The 19,954-nt window shown below is 45.4% G+C and overlaps 1 protein-coding gene across 3 annotated transcripts in view; it reads right to left on the reverse strand.

Moving 5' to 3' along the window:
- Positions 1–279: 279 nt before the first annotated feature.
- LOC110322940 (protein DDI1 homolog 2) overlaps positions 280–19,954 on the reverse strand; it is a 39,918-nt gene continuing 20,243 nt past the window's right edge. Inside the window, exons 5-9 of one of the 3 annotated variants that reach the window (XM_029539507.1) lie at positions 19,184–19,311; positions 14,663–14,791; positions 11,160–11,263; positions 8,061–8,250; positions 280–2,224 (exon numbers count right to left, since the gene is read on the reverse strand). In XM_029539507.1, coding sequence (XP_029395367.1) covers positions 444–2,224; positions 8,061–8,250; positions 11,160–11,263; positions 14,663–14,791; positions 19,184–19,311 — 2,332 coding nt within the window. In that variant the 3' untranslated portion in view covers positions 280–443. Of the gene's footprint in view, positions 2,225–5,006; positions 5,069–8,060; positions 8,251–11,159; positions 11,264–14,662; positions 14,792–19,183; positions 19,312–19,954 lie in introns of those variants that run through there. The other 2 variants (XM_021199903.1, XM_029539508.1) reach the window with 2 other exon arrangements.

Below are 19,954 nucleotides of genomic sequence, written 5' to 3' on the forward strand. Positions count from 1 at the left end.
CATATAACTCTAGAAGTTATTATCTTCTCCAACTTCCTGTTAAAAGCCATCCCCTGTCCATAGATGGCAGGCTCCTCATGACTCCTGCTTTCGAAGCACTCACTCATTCTAAAATGGTATGCTATACACAAAACCATCTGCTTTATTCCAGAATACATCATCTTAATGAGAATAAAAAGCTTTGTATGCACATACTGCCAATACATTTAAAAGGCCCAAATTTTAACAAGTAGAATAGACAAATTCATCAGACAAAAGATCATAAATTACTTTGGCTGGAAAAAAAAATCTGGCTCAACATTTTGCTTGCAGATTTTCTACACATTGTGTGTGTGTGTGTGTGTGTGTGTGTGTGTGTGTGTGTGTGTAGTATAGTATATTATATTGGTGTGAAAAGGGCTTTTTCAAAAGGAATGAAGTGCGGCCTAGTCCACTTCCCACAATTATGTTGGGACTACTATGTTCTTTGCTAACAAGACAAGAAGGGCAAGGTCTGCATTCCCACCAACTCGATGCAGAGCCCCGAGGGCTTCCTGCAGAGTGAAGCCGGCACCAAGAATCCTGTCAACATCTGCTGCAGGAAAGATGAACGGTGGAAGAACAGAGCGGGTGGACAAGGACAGTGTGGGAGGTTGGTCCAATCCACTAAGGGGCAACCCAGCCCCAGGACAGACACTGCTGGTCTCCGGCCTGTCTGGGCCTGGATTCTGCACATGCTCAGAAGGCTGACTGTGGGCACCCTCACCTGCTGCAAGTTTAGGTGCTATTTCTACCCCTGAGATGCAGGGCAACTGCTCGGACAGTTTAGCTGAGGCTATGGCGACAGAACAGCTCTTCCTGGCTGACTCTGTTGATCTGTGGACACTTTCTCGGCCAGGTGACAAGCCATCACCGAGACCTCCAAAGCTAATGGATGCTTCATCTTCTACCGCAGCACAAGGGGCAGTCCCTATGATTTCTGTCTTTCCTGATTCAGAGGTGGCCTGGTGACAGGAGCCTTGTGGGTACTGGTCCCTCGGGGTCAGATGCTCACTTTGGGTCCTCCTTCCTGTAAGGTCTGGAACCCTTGCTCGGCCCTCAGCCCCCGTTTCTGACTGACAGGTGACGGCCTCAGGTGAGCCTTCTGAAGCTGTTTTACAGCTAATGACTAAAAGCTCATGGAGTTCTTTCAAGGCCACTGTGACAGACGAACAAAATTCTTCTGCTGATTCCACAGAGGGCTGACCATGACCACTTAGAAGGGAAGAGGAACTGTCATCTTTGTTATCCATTGTAGACATTTCAACATTATCTTCTGGGAGCTGCGAATCCCGAGTCAAGATGGAATGTTCCACAGGTTCACAGGAGGGGTTAGACTGTGATGTCTCCACTTCCATAGAGCGATTATCTGAAGCGAGATGTGCTACACTAGGGCTCTTGATGACAGCATCCTGCCTGCCTGTTGAGCTGCACATAGCAACCAGAGACTGTTCAGCTCTATCGACTTCCATCAGGGCTTCTGAGCATGAACAGCTACAGAGTCCTGAAGCTGGAAGACCCTTCTCTGCACTGGGAAGAGGAGCGTTTCTCTGTAGCTCACCTTTCATCAGAGCTTCCAAACTGACAACTTCTTCAGGAAGCTCAAGGTCTTCTGTGTCACAAAGACACTCCTGGCCATGTGGAGCACTCTGTGGTCCAGCCTCCCACTGTACTCTCTCTGTTTCTCTGTGCTGCTGAAGGCTGTTCACGTGACTTGGGGTCTGATTTTCTGGATGCCAACTCTTTTCCTCCACAAATATCTGCGACTCATGCATCCCAGTAGTTGTGAGAGTTAAACCAGCGTCCTGTCCTGTGTGGAGATACACTCTGAGGCCCTGGGTTCTCTTCTCGACAGATCTCTCCAGATTACCTGAAGCAGATGCTTCTCTTGATGATTTATGCAAAGGCATGGCTAGACTCCGTTCTGCTGAGGAAGCAAGGTCAGGAAGAACCTGCAGAGGAGGAGGATCTGATTTCTTAGAGTTTGTCTGGAATTCAGCTGAAGCCTTCGTAGCCTCCATAGCTAGAGATTCAATGCTACTGGGGTCACCAGGCTTGATGGCGCAGACGGAAGCAGAAACAGAGCGAGCAAGACTCGTTGGGCTACCAACCTCAGGACTCTGCCCTGAAGGAGCTGGATGGTCAAATCCATCTGAAGTCGGCAATGATGACATTCCCAGTGAGGTAGATTCTTTACTGCTTTTCTCTGTAATAAAAAGAAAAGAGAAAAAGATTAGCTAGCAAACCACTAACTTATCAGAGAATTGAATTCTCAATAGAATAAAAGCAGGCCTTTTAATGTAGGACTCTCTTGCAAACATGTTAAAAAAAAAAACAAAAACCAAGAACCTTTCTCACTGTGGTAAGGTAGCATCTGTCACTGGAACTGAAATAGGTGTGTGCTTAATACACATTAAAATGCTGTATGTAAAGAAAGCACTACTAACATTCACTTCACAATGGTTGGGTCAGTGCTCACACTTAAATGGTACTTATTGATGTATTTATTCACTCCAGAAAGGCCCTCACTACACAGTCAGAGATGGCCTTAAAGTTGAGAGGCTCCTGCCCAGCTTCTGGAATGCTGGACTGTGGAAGTGTATCATCACATCAAGCAGTTACTTTATTTCTGGTGAACTTTTGCATCTTCACTGGATGATTCTCATAACAAGGCTTTTTTCCTCTCTTTAAAACAACCAACCAACCCCAACAGGTTCTCACTCTGTTGGCCTAGGCTGGTCAACTCACTATAGTAAGGCCAGATAGGCCTTTAACTATCAGCAATCCTTGTGCATCGGCCTCCTAAGCACTGGGGTTACAGCATGGGCCACCACACTGTTGGCTCCAGTACGCTGTTCACGTTTTTTTTTTTTTTTTTTTTTTTTTCCAGACAGGGTTTCTCTGCGTAGCCCTGGCTGTCCTGGAACTCACTTTGTAGACCAGGCTGGCCTCGAACTCAGAAATCCACCTGCCTCTGCCTCCCAAGCGCTGGGTTTAAAGGTGTGCGCTACCACGCCCGGCTGGTAACTGTGCATTATTTGAGGCAACATTTCCTTACCTCTGACTTCATGTATAAGACGATGGCTCCCAGTGTCTGAGCTATGGGTGTGCATTATTGTTCTCAGTTTCTGTAGTGCTCTGGACCAAACAAACCTCAGTTTACCATATGCCAGGAGGGACTCTGCTAATCCAACTACATCTCTAGCTCTGTAATGAGCTCTGTTCAGCCTGAAACTCGTGGCGACTTTCCTGCTTTAGTCTGAGTGCTGGGATTACAACATGCAGAATCATACCCAGCTTCCCAATGTACTCTGGTACAGTACAACAAAACTCACAAGGAGTAAGTACTTCACTGAATACAACAGGAGGGTAGAGGAATAGTGTTAATAGTTTTTTGATAGGCAACAATAACTTAGACCCACCCTAACTTGATTGCCCTTCAAACATGATGGGGGCATCAGTGTGGAAGCCACAGTGCTCAAACTCCTCTGGCACTATTAAAAACCAGTCTCTAACCACCCATAATACCTTTAATTAAAAGGCATAGATCGCTACCAAGGCTGGGAGCATCAGCCCCTGGGTTATTAAATTCAACTCAGATGCTAACGTCAGTGTGAGTGCCGGGTTTCCCCTGGCCAAGTCACACAGAGTGCAGGTATGACGCACATGTCACTCTAATCAATTCATCAGACCCTGCTGAGCGAGCGGCATGAGGATGGGCCAGCTGAAGTTGTCAGCTTTTCCTTTTTGTGGTTGAGATGGGATCTCACGTAGCCCATGTTGTTCTTTCTGTTTGTTTTTCGAGAAAGAGTTTCTTTGGCTATACTGGAACTCACTTTGTAGACCAGGCTGGCCTTGAGATCCACTTGCCTGTCTCCCAGGCAAAGGCCAGTGGCACCACCTCAAGGTAGTGACTAGCTTTTTAAAAAACTGCCTTATCTTATAGTTGGTGTTAAACAGGATTATGTTTTGTCTGTTTAAAACTACATCCTGTAAATCTACAAAGTTCTTAGCTTTATCCATCTAATCAATACAGCTGACTCTGAAATAAGTTCAATTTTGGACCACAGCTAACATAAAAAAGCATACTGCAAAAGAATATCCAAGCCAGCACCATAGGGGACATATACCACCTGGGCTGAGTGTCAGGACCTATGCACCCCACAGAGCAGGAGAGGTGCGGGTACCCTGTTGGACTTTGTACTTAATTAGAGCGGCATGTACGTCATCCTTCTGAAACTGAAATACTAGTACCACAGGGGGCTAGAAAAAAAGGCTAAAGGACATCAACTATTCCTAATGTCCTTAAAATGACAGTGAGTGAGAGAAAGAGTTGGAGAGAGAATGAGAATAAATATGAATGGCATGCTACAAGTCTAATTACAACTAGCCTCCAAACCCTTACTAAAGCCCTGTGTCAGCAATATTTATTTTAAAGAGTTTCACTCTATATACAGTCCAGCCTCATCTCACACCTCTGAAGCATGGGTGGCAAGGATGCAGGAGCATGCCCAGTCCACCTATTACTAACTATGATTCTGGGGAAGCCGTTTGGTTCAACTTTTCATTTCTGCTTAATAAAATGAAAATTTTACTGTTTGTAGTTTATAATATATATATATAAATCCAGCTTTTTAAAAAGAAAAAAAAAGGCTTAAAAAATTCAGTTATCTACAACAAATTGCTGTGACACCAACAATTCTTTCTTTTCTTTTTTCTTCAGCATCTTCAACTCTCAGAGGCAGTAGGTATAATGAATACCTTTTACTAAGACTTTCCCCTGGACTGTTCCCATAACCAGTCAAATCTTAAACGAGAATTTATGTCAATGTGTGTATATGGCAACATACACATAAATGTACATACAGGCCAGCTGTAACCAGACTGAACAGGGAGGAGGTCTTGAGTTTCCAGAATGACCCCAGACAGAGATTTTTCAGAGCACAGATGACAACAGGATGGAAGGTTAATGTGGCATCTATAAATACCTGGTCCGGGCCCACTCCAGCTGCAGCACACACACACTACATGCATCATGGCTTCTGACGCTCTGTTTGGATTAGGAAACAGACAAGCAAACGTGGGTTAACAATGCGAAACCACACAGCATGCAGGGCTGTGGTCCTCGATCCTCCCCATCCGTCAAAGCAGGAGCTTCCACAGCGGGGCATCCCAAAAACTTTTTGGTGCTTCAATTCTCTCCAAACAGAAGCAGCAAGGTTTCTGTACTAGGAAAGGAATTAGTCCATAGCTCTGCAAAGGTATTGGAGGCAAAACTGCCACAGGCAAAGCCAATCCGTCAGAGGAGCTGCTCAAAGACCCATCGTTCTTTCTGCGAGGTTAGTGGACAAGTACAATAATTTCCCACATTCCTCAGTATATATATTGGAGAGGTCTTGCTATGGCCTAGAACTTGACCTTCTGAGGGTGTGGCTTACAGGCAGGTGCCACCACCCCAAGCTCGAGACTCATTTATTTCCTTCCTTCCTTGGTTTTGTTTTTCACCGAGGGTCTCTGTGCAGCTCTGGCTATCCTGGAACTTGCTCTGTAGACCAGGCTGGTCTTGAACTAAGAGATCTGCCCACCTCTGTCTCTCAAATGCTGGGATTTAAGGTGTGTGCCACTACCACCCAGCTAAAGATTTGTTTTCTGAAGAAAAAAACCAAGTTTAATTTCCATCTGCTGCTGTCTTCCCAGTCAGCCAGCCAACAGACCAGTTCTGACAGTGCTACCACTGACTTTAGACAAAGTCAATGGATGGTGATACAAAAGGGGGTGATACCCTCATTAGTTAAAGAAATACTTTGTTGAAAATACTCTCATCTCATGTCCAGAGTTGTGTCATTTTCATGATCCTAAGCAGTCAGTTCTCAAATACTACTGTTGCAGAATCATCAGACTGTTTTTTTGTTTGTTTGTTTTTTGTTTTTCGAGACAGGGTTTGTCTGTATAGCCCTGGCTGTCCTGGAACTCACTCTGTAGACCAGGACAAATTCTGGTCTCGAACTCAGAAATCCGCCTGCCTCTGCCTCCCGAGTGCTGGGATTAAAGGCGTGTGCCACCACGCCCGCCTTCGTTAGACTGTTTAAACACTACATGGATCAGCATAGGTCCCACATGTCAATAGCACAGGTTCCATGGGAAAACTGCCCCGCGTCCATGTGCTGATCCCACTTTAGCACCTATACTGTATTTAAGCTGTGCAACAGGAAGGAAGCTGTCACTGGGTTAGCAACACTGCTGCCATCAGTGGGTGGGTAGAGGGAGATATTTTAAATTGTCAGCATCCTTTCTCTATCAAATCACTGTCCACAGGCTAAGGAGGTGAAGGAGCTTACTCAAGCTGACCTTTTGAGATTAAAATGATTGCTGCTAATTCAAAATTCTCCCTCTTTTTAAAAATTACCTTAGTTTCAACCAAAACTCCAGATGACACAAAGTGCAACATGACCAGCTGATGCGAGGCTCCATCAGCTACTTGATCACACTCCAGAGTTACACCTGGGAGTTCTCCAGGAAACGTAACAAGACCTTGCAGTTTGCTATTCAAATATATTATTTTTGCCTTGAGGAGAAAGCTATCCCATGAGTTTGTACTCTAAGACACTTTACCAGAAAGAGCAAAGCGTGAGACTGTCACATTGATGAATAATCGTGACCCAAGACTTCATGAGAACTCAGTTAAAAGTTAATGTTTTTTCAGTTGGTAGAAAATGCACCTCAGAGTCACTGTCCTGTAACAGGGCATTTCAGCAAAACTATTTTGATTTATTTATCTCAGAAGACTATGTGCTGTCTTCAGATTTACGAGTTAAGGATCCTGTTCTCAGAGGTCCTCTACCTCAGGAAACACAAATACTGTATTAGATTAATGCAAATTTACCCTCATCACTGGTTCTTCTCTGTGGGCAGCACTTCCTATAAACATTTTTACTATGGAGTCACAATAATAATGCCTTCCTTCAGATCAATAAACAGGCTGAGAAAATGAAGCACAGTTCCAGGGAAATATTGCTGGTCTTGAAGTGTGCTTACTGTAGTTTCCTTTGTTTTTTTTTTTTTTTTTTTTTTTCTCGAGACAGGGTTTCTCTGTGTAGCCCTGGCTGTCCTGGAACTCACTCTGTAGACCAGGCTGGCCTCAAACTCAGAAATCCTCCTGCCTCTGCCTCCCAAGTGCTGGGATTAAAGGCATGTGCCACCACTGCCCGGCCTGTAGTTTTCTTTATGGACAAAACAGGATGTTTTGGAAGTATCCAAGCAAGTGACAACCTAACCCTGAGCACAGAACTGGGCTCTTGTTCCTCTTGTTCTGTTTTTCAGAAACAAGGTCTCACTGTGTAGCCAGCCCCAGAGCCTGAAATTACTATGTAGACAGCCTGGCCTCAAGTCACAGAGACTCACTGTGACTGAGTGATGGTATTAAGATGTGTGCCACCGTTCCAGGCTCCTGTTTTTTTCTTTCCCTTTTGGACCGGGTGTGTCTCCTGGGCTGGGTCTGAGCTTGGGATCCCGCTGTCTCATCTCAGGTGATGCTTTGCAGGTGGCTGCCACTCCCCGTTTTCTTCATCTGTTCAAATGTGAGTCCTTCAAAGGTTTTTGTTTTAAATGATGGTATGTATGTGTGGGCACGCCTGGGTCAGAGGGTGACCGTGGAGTTGGTGCTGTCCTCCACTTTCCTACAGGCTGATTTCTAGGCTTCTGTGGCGCGTGCCTTTACCTGCTGAGCCATGGCAATGCAAAGCCCCGCCCACCCTCTCTCCTCCTTTTTGAGACAGCATCTCAAATATTCCAAGCTAGCCTTGCACTCTGATTATTTCCTCCTGAGTCTGTGGTACTGGGGACTAAGCCCAGTGCTTCTGTTGTATGTGTTAACAAGCACTCTACTATCGAGTTGCATTTCCTGTCCAGTGGTAAAGAGAGACAGGAGGAAGAGGCAAGAAGACAGTGAACATACCTACTGCTGACCAGTGAAACTGCACATAAGTTAGAAAGGTGTTTACCTCACTAAGCACACAGCTCTACTCAAACCGTCAGTCCAATACCTGCATCCTCGGCTGATTTTTGAATGGCTTCTGCTAATTCTTGGTCTGCAATTTCCTCTGGCCGTATGTCCTCTCGCCCGGTTCCATATGCCAAGCGAGCACACTCTGGTAACTCCCCCTCAGGAAGGAAGGTGGTCTGTGAGCCCGTGGTGCCAATCACCAGAACATTTTTCTTCAAGTCAATAGAACACTTCAGAAGTGGGAAAAATAAAGTAAAAAGAACAACAGCAGATAAAGCATCCCACAGAGAAATAAATTCTTGGTTCCCCACTCAACAAATAAAACTACTAGGAAAAGAGATGGTTTAACAATAAAAACAGACATAACCTTACCACACACTGAAAGCATCAATTTTATTCTGGCTTTGGACACTTAAGTCTTGCTATGTAATCCAGGATGACCCCCAACTCACTTAGCAACCTAAGCCAGCCTTCAACCTGCCCCTCCTCCCACCTGTCTCCGGGTGTGCGCTACTCCAGCTCCCTAGGCTTCTTCTGATTTAGAGATAGGCTGATGGTAAAGCTGACTCTGCCTCTCTCGGGTCTGCCACTCCGAGCCAGCTACCCGTGAGTAAGCTTCCACGCAGCCCTGCCTCCAGGCCCTGCCTTGGCGAGGAGGGGAGAGACTATGGCGGGCACCACAGCCCAAGGGCTCTGGGAATCAAGTTGAGATCACCACACTCGCAGGGCCACTGCAGCTAGCAGCACTTCACCTGTCCAGTTATTCCTAGGCCCTCTTGATTTCTTCTCTGAGAGGGTCTAGAGTCCAGACCATCCTTGACCTCCTCATCCATCTGCTTGAGGCTCCCAAGTGGTGGGATTACAAGTGGGCTGCATGGCCACTTTACTTCTTATCCCTAGTATCCCTTCCTGTGTGTTTCATCTCTACTTACGGTCTGACAGCTGTGTGTGCCTATGTATGTCTGTAAAGTTAGAAAATACCCATGCATGCTAAATGACAGCAAGACACTGACAAAGGAATAATGCAGGCTCCATTTATACAAACACACTCATTCCTTCTAGTTACAACACTACGTCAATAGAATACACACGGATCCTCAAGGCTTTTTGTTTTTAGGGGCCTGAATCCAGTATCTTCCATATAGCAGGCAGGTGCTCCTCTGCCTCACACCGCAGCAGTGGCATGAAGGCTGACTCGGTGTGTCATCACTCAGCAGACACTACCAAATGTTCTGCCATGAGCATGACAGACTTCAGGTTTACATGAGGAACACAAGTATCATCACAGATTAATGTCCTGTCAGAAAATTCTCCCTGTGTGAACAAGGCATTTTCATTTTTCAGCCTTGAAACCCCAAGGCTCCTTCTTACCACTGTTTAATCAGCATCTCAGAAAAGGATGGAGGAAAACAAACCAAAGCCAACCTCCGACCTCCTGGCTTTAAATCAGAACCGTAATTGCACAGCTTGACTGATACAAGCGCTGGGGCCCGAGAGGCCGAGCGGTCAAGCACTGCTCAGCTCTGTAACAGGATGTCTCATTCTTCCCTCAGGATCAGGGAACCCTGAGAAAGACGAGACAGAGTGGAAGAGCCAGACGGGATGAGAATACCAAGACAACAAGGCCCTTGCATCAGCATGGTCACTGCTCACGGGATCTGAGACAAGCACAGGACCTGCACGGGGCTGCATCAGGCCCTTTGCATGTATATTATGGCTTCAGTTTAGTGGGGTTTTACGATTCCTGAGCCGGCAAACCAGTAACCTCTGTTCCTTGTGCCTCGTCTGTTTTTCCATTCTTGTTTTATCTTATCATATCATAATTCCTTGGAAGCCTGTTTGTTTTCTAATGAGACACAAAGGTGGATCTGAATGGGAGAGGTGATGGGGAGGGACTGGGAGGAGAGAAAAGGGAACCATAATCCGGATATATATCATGTGAAGGAAAAAAAGCCTTTTCAGTAAAAGAAAAATAAAAAAAAAAAGGAGCACTTGTTCTTGCAGAGGGCCTTCTATCCCCAGCACCTGTACCTACACGGTGGCTCCTCACCATCTGACCCTGAGATCCAGGGCATCCAACAATCTCTTTTTACCTGGAACGGCACATGAAGCATGTGGTACACAGACATCCTTATAAACAAAATACACATAAAAATAAATCCAATTCTTTAAAGATTAAAACAAATAATAAAACTACTAATGTCAAAACAGACAAGATTTAACTTATCCCTAGAGGTTTTACAAAGAGATTTCTGCTGTTCAGTTTTTTTGTTTGTTTGTCTTCCAGAGAAAGACTCTGTGTAGCCCTGGCTGCCCTAGAACTCACTGTGTAGACTAGGCTGGCCTCAAATTCAAAGATCTGTCTGCCTCTGCCTCCCAACTGCTGGATTAAAGGTGTGCTCCTCCAAAGCCCACCTTGTTGTTTTGAGGTGGGTATCACTGTGCGACTCTGGTTGGCCTCACAGATGGCTGACAACTCTCTGTCCCAAGTACTCGGATTAATGCATGCGCCACCATACCCAACTGGCTGACTCTATTTGTAAGGACAAATTGTTTCAACTCTGTATGATGATAGCATCTACCAAGGAGATTTCCATGGTTCTTGTTTTGTCAACCCTTGTAACTGACAGAACTGATGTGAATCCTAGAGACACAGCAATAGGGCAGTGCTTGGGCACGATGGGACACACCTGCTATCCCACGTGCGAGAGGCAGAGGGAAGAGCAAGTTCCCGGGACTCTGCTTCACACAGTGAGCTAGCTCCAGGCCAGCGGGGCCACATGACAACCACCACCACCACCACCACAAAACACAAAGCAAAGAAAGCACAGGCTGGGGGGTGCTGGAGCGTGCTCTCTTACTTGGTAAAGTCTTTGATGTGCAGGCATGAGAACCTAAGTTTGGATTTTCCCACTATAGGAAGCCTGGTGCAACAGTACCCATTTATAATCTTAGCACTGGGGGATGGACCCAGGAGGCTCCCTGGAGTTGCTGCCCAACCAGTGTTGCCAAATTGGTGAACTCTTGGTTCAGTGAGAAGTACTCTCTGAAACAGGTAAGTGGAGACTGAGGAGGTCACCTGCCATCAGCCTCTAGCCTCCACGCACGTGAGTGTCCACATATAAAAGCTTTTAATTACCTGATGCCGTTTAAGCATGTCCAGACCCAGAAGCATGTCCATAGGCTGTTCTTCCAGAATCGAGAAGGAACATGCCAGAAAATCGCCTTCAATCTGAACCTGAGCTAAAGCACAGAGAAAAGATATTACTGATGCTGGCTTCACGGGCCCAGGGTGAACTGTGCCTGGGCCTCAGTCAACCTGGGGCAGCACAACAATTAGACAGGCTGAAAAGCAAAGAAGTGGACAGGACGGAGCTACTGTTATGAACACCATCAGGACCCACGCTCAGCAGGAGAAAAGAGCAAACATTATGAAGATTAAGAAAATGGCAGCAATGAAGTTAACTCTCTAGTAGTTACCAATCACTTTTTATATACTTATTAAAGGTCTACCAGGCTGGTGGTAGAGTGTGTGAAATATGTGCCCAATATAAAACACACTGAACAACTATATGCTTCGTTCCCAAATGAAGGAATAGAAAACCAAAGAGTGAGGACGGACAGCTCAGTGGTCGACTGTTCTTCCAGGGGTCGTTAAGTTCAATTCCCAGCAGCCACCTATGACCTGATGTTCTCTTCTGATGTACATAAAGACAAGAAGATTCGTAATATACAAGAATAAATAAAGCTAAGAAAGAAAGAAAGAAAGAAAGAAAGAAAGAAAGAAAGAAAGAAAGAAAGAAAGAAAGAAAGCGAAAGAAAGAAAGAGGCCAGGCCTGGTGGCACAGGCCTTTAATCCCAGCACTCGGGAGGCAGAGGCAGGCGGATTTTTGAGTTCGAGGCCAGCCTGGTCTACCAAGTGAGTTCCAGGACAGCCAGAGCTATACAGAGAAACCCTGTCTCGAAAAACAAAAAAAAAACAAAAACAAAAACAAAACAAAACAAAAAAAACGAAAAAAGAAAGAAAGAAAGAAAGAAAGAAAGAAAGAAAGAAAGAAAGAAAGAAAGAAAGAAAGAAAGAAAGGAAGGAGAAAGGAAAGAGCACTTGCTGTTCTTCAAAGGATTTGAGATCAGTTCTCCTGCAGGACCTATGTCAGGCAGTTGATAACTGTCTGTAACTCAAGTTAGCCTCTAAGGGCACGTGCATACACATGGCATACATTTACAGACATATACGCATAAATAAAAATAAATCTTTAAAAAAGAAAAACACAGTGTTCTTTCCTATATTCCTATCATCTGTCTATCTTAATTTCTGCTTTAATCATTTTAGTGTTATACATATTTCTAGCAAACATTACTGTCTATTTTGTTCCTACACAACCTCATGTGCTCAAGGCAAACCTCTTTTCCCCAAAGACAGGGTTTCTCTGTATAGCCCTGGCTGGCTTTGAACTTTCTCTGAAGACTGGCCTCTAACACTTGGATCTCCCTGCCTCCATCTCCCAAGCGCTGAGATTAAAAGTGTGAGTCACCTAGCTGCATATATACAAAGAGAGGAATTGGAAGTCAGACCAGCCTCACTGTACACATATGTAAATTGTCCAGATTACAGCCCACATGTGGGTTGGAAGGTGGTTGAATTGGCAAAGTGTTTGCTGTGCAAGTGTGAGACTAGACCGGAAGATCTTGGAGGTGGCTGGAAAACCATCCAGCCCTGCTACAGAGTCCCTAGTTCTGTGAGACCTTTTCAAAGACAACAGTAGAGAGTAAGAGGAAAAGATACTGGGCATCAAGCTCCAGCCTCCACAGATGTGTCCACATGTGCACACAGCACTTGTAGTGCTCTCAGGCAAATTCCTCAGCTGGACGTAGTGTTGCTTACACTGTAAGCTATGCATGTGGCAGGTGGAGTTCAAAGCAAGTCTGAATGGACTACATGAGATGTATTCAAAAAACCATTAGAAAAAGGAAATGACAATCAAAACTAAAAAGGGGAAGGTTGAAATTTGTTTCTGTTTTGTTTTTTCTTTATTTGAGGCAGGAATTTTTTTTAAGTAGCCCTGGACCTTTTTAGTATCACTCAGGCTGACCTTGAACTCACCTACATGATACCTAAACGAAATTAAGTTTGCCTTGAGAGCTGGGCCAGAACACCTCAAACCTCTCTTGCTCTAAGATTTCCATGTGCATTTCCATAGAATGCAGATGGTGATGATAGCTAGAAAAGCAACTAACTGAGACCTGCATGGGTGTCCAGCTTTTAAACATTGGGTACTCTTTCATAGCACCCAGATTAGGTCCTAGCACCTAGATGGAGGGTCACAACAACCCATAATTTTAATTACAAAGGATCTGATGTCCTCTTCTGAACTACAAAGGCAACAGAGACAAGTAGGACCAAAAAACAAAACAAAAACCCAGGAATATATATATATAAAATATAACAAATCTTTAAAAAACAAAACCACAAAGTTGAGTTACAACAAACAAAAGTAGCAAGAAGTTCACACACACACACACACACACACACACACACCCCTCTTAAGTAAGTCTGTCATTTTGAGTTGGGTCCCTGGAATGCATATAACTCATGTGCTGGAAACGGCCCTTGTTACCTATGTTTTGCCAGTTCATGCAACAAAGAGTCTGTGAAGTCAATCCTACAGCCTACTTGATGGGCTCTAGAATCACTATGGACATAAACATACTTGCTATATCTCCACAGTACAGAAAGGTCTTTTATTTTTAGAAAATAGCCATTCTGAGGATCCACCAATATCTTACCCCCACTCTCCTTGAGACAGACAGACAGACACAGACACACACACACAACTCAGAATGTGGAAGATAAACCTAGCACAGGAGAATATTTTGACTGAATCACATGGGAGTACATCAAGGGGCTGGGGGACAGTCTGGTTGTAGAGTGTGCTTAGGCACTGGCTTCCATCATGGAACTGAAGGATACTTGCTATTCCAAACTATAATATCCTCTAACACTTGAATACAAGAAATGAAGAGAAGCATACACAGGCACATGGAAACACCCTACAGGGAGCTGAGAGGAGAGAGGGCCACATAGCCCAAGAATATTAAGCCTCTCCACAGCTATGATGACCACCGGGAGATCAAAATGCAGTGCCTAACACTCTGAGGGAAATGACTTTGACCAAGTCAAGCTGGAGGGAAAGAAGCCACACTCCATAGTCAGCAAGGTGTCTTAGCATGAAATTGCTTGCCACAAAAGCCTGGCAACCTGAAATCAAGTCCAGGGACTTATGGAAGGGTGGGCACCAATCCCCAGTGTTGCCCTCTGACCTGCAGAGGAGCACCTGTACCCAAGGACACACACCCACTCGCTTTCAAGGACATGCTAGACCAGTCAGAGGTACTGTGAAAGAACATTAAAACTCACTACCCTACAAAATCCCTATTTTAAAAAGTAGCAACTTGCCAGGCATGGTGGCGCACGCCTTTAATCCCAGCACTCGGGAGGCAGAGGCAGGCCGATTTCTGAGTTCGAGGCCAGCCTGTTCTACAAAGTGAGTTCCAGGACAGCCAGGGCTATACAGAGAAACCCTGTCTTGAAAAAAAAAAAAAAAGAATATAAAAAGCAGCAACTTGCCCGCCTTCACTCACCTAGATGCACCCTTCCAATAATCTTCTGTGTGCCTACTCCTTTGGCAATGCCAGCCCACCGACGATCTACCAGTCTCATTATGTTACACCTTTCTGCACAGGCCTGGCTCATAATGGTCATCTGGGCTCCTGAAGAGAGAGAGAAATATCAGAGTGTAAAACATGAGGCACGTAACATCATCCTGCCTAGCTTTTCCTTTGTTTATTTTGTAAAGCCTCTGCTGTTCCTCCTGGATCCACCCTCATGTTCAGGGATTTCTGATGTGCATCATCGACACCCCTGATATTTAAATTCACTTTTCGTTTTCACACCAGAATCTAACAAAGTACAGAAATATGACTGAGAAAAGAGTATGTTGTTTATAGAGTAACTAAAGGATACTTTACAACTCCACCAACAGAAAATAAGCTTATGTGGTGGCGACCTTCTCAAACCCAAACGCTGCCCCAGTGACTGAACGGAAATGTTAGGTTATGCGGCAGCGCCTTACACTCCAACATCTCATCGTCTTGTTTGCCAAGTCAGGATCTCACTCCCTGTGTAGTCTTCATCATGTGATCATGTGACCCTCCTTCAGCCTCCTGGGATTACAGGTGTGTAAGTGTTGGGACAGTATAGCCCAGTGGTAGACCACTTACCTAACATGGACAAGGACCAGATCCACTTTATAAAAAAGCAGGGCATGATGGCATACACCTTTATCCAGCTCTCAGGAGACAGAGGCAGGAAGATTTCTCTGAGTCTGTGGCAAGCCTATTCTATATAGCTAGCCAGCTCTAGACCATCTATAGCTACATATGAGACCATGTCTCAAACAAATAACACCCCCTACCCATGTACATAAAAAACAAAAACTAAAAAGCCCCAATGTTCTTTACTTTTACCCCAAATGAGAAGTGAAGCTACAGATGAGCCTCCTTCCTCGGAAAGCTGAGGGCATGTAGAACAGTTCCTTTTTGGCACAAGGTCTCACTGCAGCTCAAGCCTAAAATTCACTACCTAGCTCAGGACTCTCTTGTTTCTACCTCCTTAGGTGCTGAGATGATAAACATGCTCCATTATGCTCCTATTAAGTTTTATGCAGTGCTGGGCATCCGACAGTGTAGGGCTCTGTGCATGCTAGACAGGCATGCTAACAACCAGGCCGCCCTAGCTTGAGAGCACGTCCTGTCTGGGGTACACACACTCAGCTGTATTGGCTGATACTGTAATCTCTGTCTAGCCTCAGCCACTCCCTTGGATGCTGTCTTCTCAGCCTCACTGCCCACCATTCTAACCGCGAGAGCATAGTTCATTGTTGACTCCTGCTCTCTTCACCCTTGCCTTAAACTATCTCTGTAATGTCTGACCTTCCTTCTCACCTCAGCTGTTGGTCTGGCCTGAACCTCTCTCCTCCTAAGTGGATTCTTCTCTGGCTCTGAATCTGTGCCATGCATGTGTAATTTAAAGCAAGCATGCCACTCAGAGTTACTGAATTCCTCCAGCTCTGCCTCTGCCTGCAGTAATCCCAAACCACCACCTTCAAATCATCCTTTACCTGCTCAGAACCCTCAAAGGCTCCCACTGTGTATACGACTGACAAGTCAGTGCCCCAGCGTCAGGCCACTGCATCCTGTTCATCTTCAACCTTACATTCCCCATCTCTTTTTCTGGCAGGGTCTCAGGGCCCAGGCTAGCTTCAAAGTCACTGAAGGATATGGATGACCTTAAATTTCTTATTCTCCTGCCTCTACCTCCCAGTACTGGGATTAAGTTCTGTGCCATTGTGTTTAATTTACAGAGTATTGGATCAAACCCAGGCCCTCTCTCCCAATACATGCGCCCACACGCCATTCCACTCTCACAGTCTTATATAGCATTTCCAGGCGGGAGGAAGGTACCTATTTCCTCTGACCTGCTAGAAAGGACCCCTTCCCTGCTCCCATTTTCTGAGGTTCATCTGTGCTTAGGCCTGGCTTGAGACTCAACAACCAATCCTGTTGTCTGAATTCACTGCATTGTGGGAGTTAAGCACCAGCACCTTGCGGGCACTAGCAGATCTTGGGCATGAGAAAGGAGTGATTAAGGTATCACACAATGGTGGTGGTGTCTGCTTAGCACCCTGACCAACATATGCACTTGCACACACGCACGCACCCATGCTCGGTCAAAACTCGTATGAGGAAACTAAGATTCAAAAGTCCCAGAAAGAGTCTAGGAAACTGGGAAGGCAATTCTGTTCTCCAAGTCTCCACAAATTGACCACTGGCTTAGCTCACAGCCCCACATAATCTGCCCATGGAGCAGTCTAGTGGTCACTTCTGGAAATGTGTAGCCTAGCCCCAAGACAGTGATGTCTACACCCAGCACACCCACCCAAAGTGCAGCGACTAAGGATTCTTGGGCATCAAGCACAGCTGAGGCTGAATCTGAGGTTCTTCATTCACCAACGCTAGGCCTGCAACAAAGACTTGATTTCTCTAGGCCTTCATGTCCTTACCACAAAACAGGAACACACCATGGCACAAAGGGACGATCTGAAGTTAAGCATGGCACAGTAAGATGCACTAAGCACCTAGCATGGTGCTGGCGCACAGTGAGGACGGTCTGGTCTCTCAAACTTACATCCTGAAGCTCACAAAAGGAAGCTTTACCATTTAAGCACTTAGCCCAAAGTTATATACAACACTAGATAAACAACTTTTAAAAAAGAAGACTTGGGCTGGAGAGATGGGCCAGAGGTTAAGAACACTGATCGCTCTTCCAGAGGTCCTAAGTTCAATTCCCAGCAACCACATGGTGGCTCACAACCATCTGTAATGGGATCTGACATCCTCTTCTGGTATGTCTGAAGAGAGTAGCATGCATGGGAAATACAGTCAGTTGTCTGAAGAAGCCAGAAAAGGACATTGGCGCTCTGGAGCTAGAATTACAGACAGCTGTGAGTGGCTTAACATGGGTGTTGAACCCAACTCTGGCTCTCTAGAACAGCAGCGAGTGTTCCTAACCACTGAGCGACCCATCTCTAGGCAGGTACGTTTACTTCTGAGGATGTCATAGTCTCAAGACAGAGACTAAATGTGCTCAAGTGTGATACATCTCTACAGTACATCCACACTCACTCACGTGAACACATGTCCACGGTCAGTTTGTATCTTGAGACTGTGATGTTAGGTTCCCAACACCCAGCTATTCCAGCCAGGCTGCTCACATGAGCATGGCCACTCAACCACAGTCCCTTAAAGCACTGACGCTGAAGGATTTAAGAAGCAGAATTGGGGACTGGAGAGATGGCTTGGTGTTTAAAAGCATGGGCTGCACTTCCAAGACCTAAATTCAATTCCCAGCACTTACATGGTGGCTCACAACCATCTCTAATGGGATCTGATGCTGATTTCTGCATCTTTTTTTTTTTTTTCCTTTAGAGCTGAGAACTGAACCCAGGGCTTTGCACTTGCTAGGCATGCACTCTACCACTGAGCCAGCCCCAAGAAGTAAACCTTAAAAAAACAACAAAAAAAAAAAAAAACAGAAAGCAGACCTGGGGCTGGAGAGAGGGCTCAGCAGTTCAGAGCACTTGTTGCTCTTGAGCAGGACAGAGGCACGATTCCCAGAACTCACACTGTGGCTCACTACTCTGTAATTAATTCCAGCTCCAGGGATTCTGACACCCTCTTCTGACCTCTGAGGCATAGATATACTTGTAAAACATAACAAATAAATAAATGAATATATAGTTAAATGACTTGAAGAAAAGTAGAGCTATCATTGAAAGTAGATGCCAGTGAGCACATGAGCCACCTGAAGCTCATGTGGCAAACCAAACCCCCTTGCCTGCTCTTTCCTTCTTGTCTAATGTTATGTTTTGCTTGCATGTGTGCCTGTGCAGCACACGTGAGCCTGGTGCCAGAAGAGAGCTTCAAATCCCCTGAGGTTAAAGTCAGACAGTTGTGAGCCAAAATAACCTTATTGATCAAAACAGAAGACCACTCAGACCACCCCCTTACAAACGACCCTCTCTTGAGCCTCACCGAAAGCAGCCTCCAACAGCAGCGAGGGCCCGAATTCTAGCTAGTCCTCATTTGGCTCACTGTTAACCTTTTTACTTTATTATTTTAAAATATCTTACTTTTTAATTACATGTATATGTAGGGGAGGGGGTGTAATGGAGTACAGGTGCACACAGAGGCCAGAAGAGGGTGTCATATTCCCTGGAGTTGGTGGCATGGGTGCTGGGCCCTGAACCCATGCCTCTGTAAGAGCAGTACTCACTCCCACCCAACCCAAGCACAACATTGTCTCCTTTTGTTTAAGCTTCTATTTTCTTTTTTTTTTTTTTCCCCTCCCCTTAAGCTTCTATTTTCAGTTCTTTGGTTAAGTGGCCAAGAATGGAAACACCCTGACCACCAGTAACAGCAGAAGACGGAGATACTCAAATACAAACCCTGGTAAGAAATGACTGGGCAAAGGACTCTGTTACCAGACTGAAAACCTCAGTGTCTGTCTACCTCATGGGGCCCCCCGCCCCCGCTGTCGGTCACCTGAGTCGACAAAGGCTTTCACAGGATGCCCGTTCACTCTGCAGTTGATGTACAGCATGGCGACCTGGCCGAAGCTCTCCGGGGCCTCCTCCATAGCTATCGTCATGTTCTCCTCGATGTTCTGCTGCCTGTGACAAGCCAGAGCATGACACTGAAAGCCCCATCGGTCCCCAGGAAAAACCACCACGAGCACATTTGTAAATGGTTCTCTGACTGGAACAGCAGAGTCACAGAATGGAAATCGATTCTGCGTTCCCCCATATTTGTAAATGGGTTCCCTGACCGGAACAGCAGTCACAGAATGGAGATTGACTCTGCGTTCCCCCAGAAGTGAATAGGTGACAGTGGACAATGGACACAGGTCTGGAGACGACCTAAGACAGCACAACAATCATCCTCAAAAATTATTAAATTATTCTTCTTTTAAAGCTCAAGATGGAAAAACTCCTAGAAAGCAAGGCCATAGCCCTTTGTATCGCACCAAATATTGAAATTTCATGAATACTACTTTAGACAGGTCCTTAGTATACAGCCCAGGCTGTACTTGAACTTGTGATCCTCTCATCTCAGCCTCTTCAGTGTTGGGATTATATAATATATGCCACTACACCCTGCAAGAATGCTCCTTTGTTTTTGGATTTTATTACTGTTGTTGTTTTGGTTTGGATTTGTTTTTGAAACAGGGTTTCTCTGTAGCTCTGGCTGTCCTGGAACTTGCTCTGAATGCATGTTAGCATGTTAGTCTACCTTCTGAGTTCTAGAATTAAAGGA

This window comes from Mus pahari, chromosome 6 (genome assembly GCF_900095145.1).
Source record: "Mus pahari chromosome 6, PAHARI_EIJ_v1.1, whole genome shotgun sequence".
Classification (NCBI taxonomy): domain Eukaryota; kingdom Metazoa; phylum Chordata; class Mammalia; order Rodentia; family Muridae; genus Mus; species Mus pahari.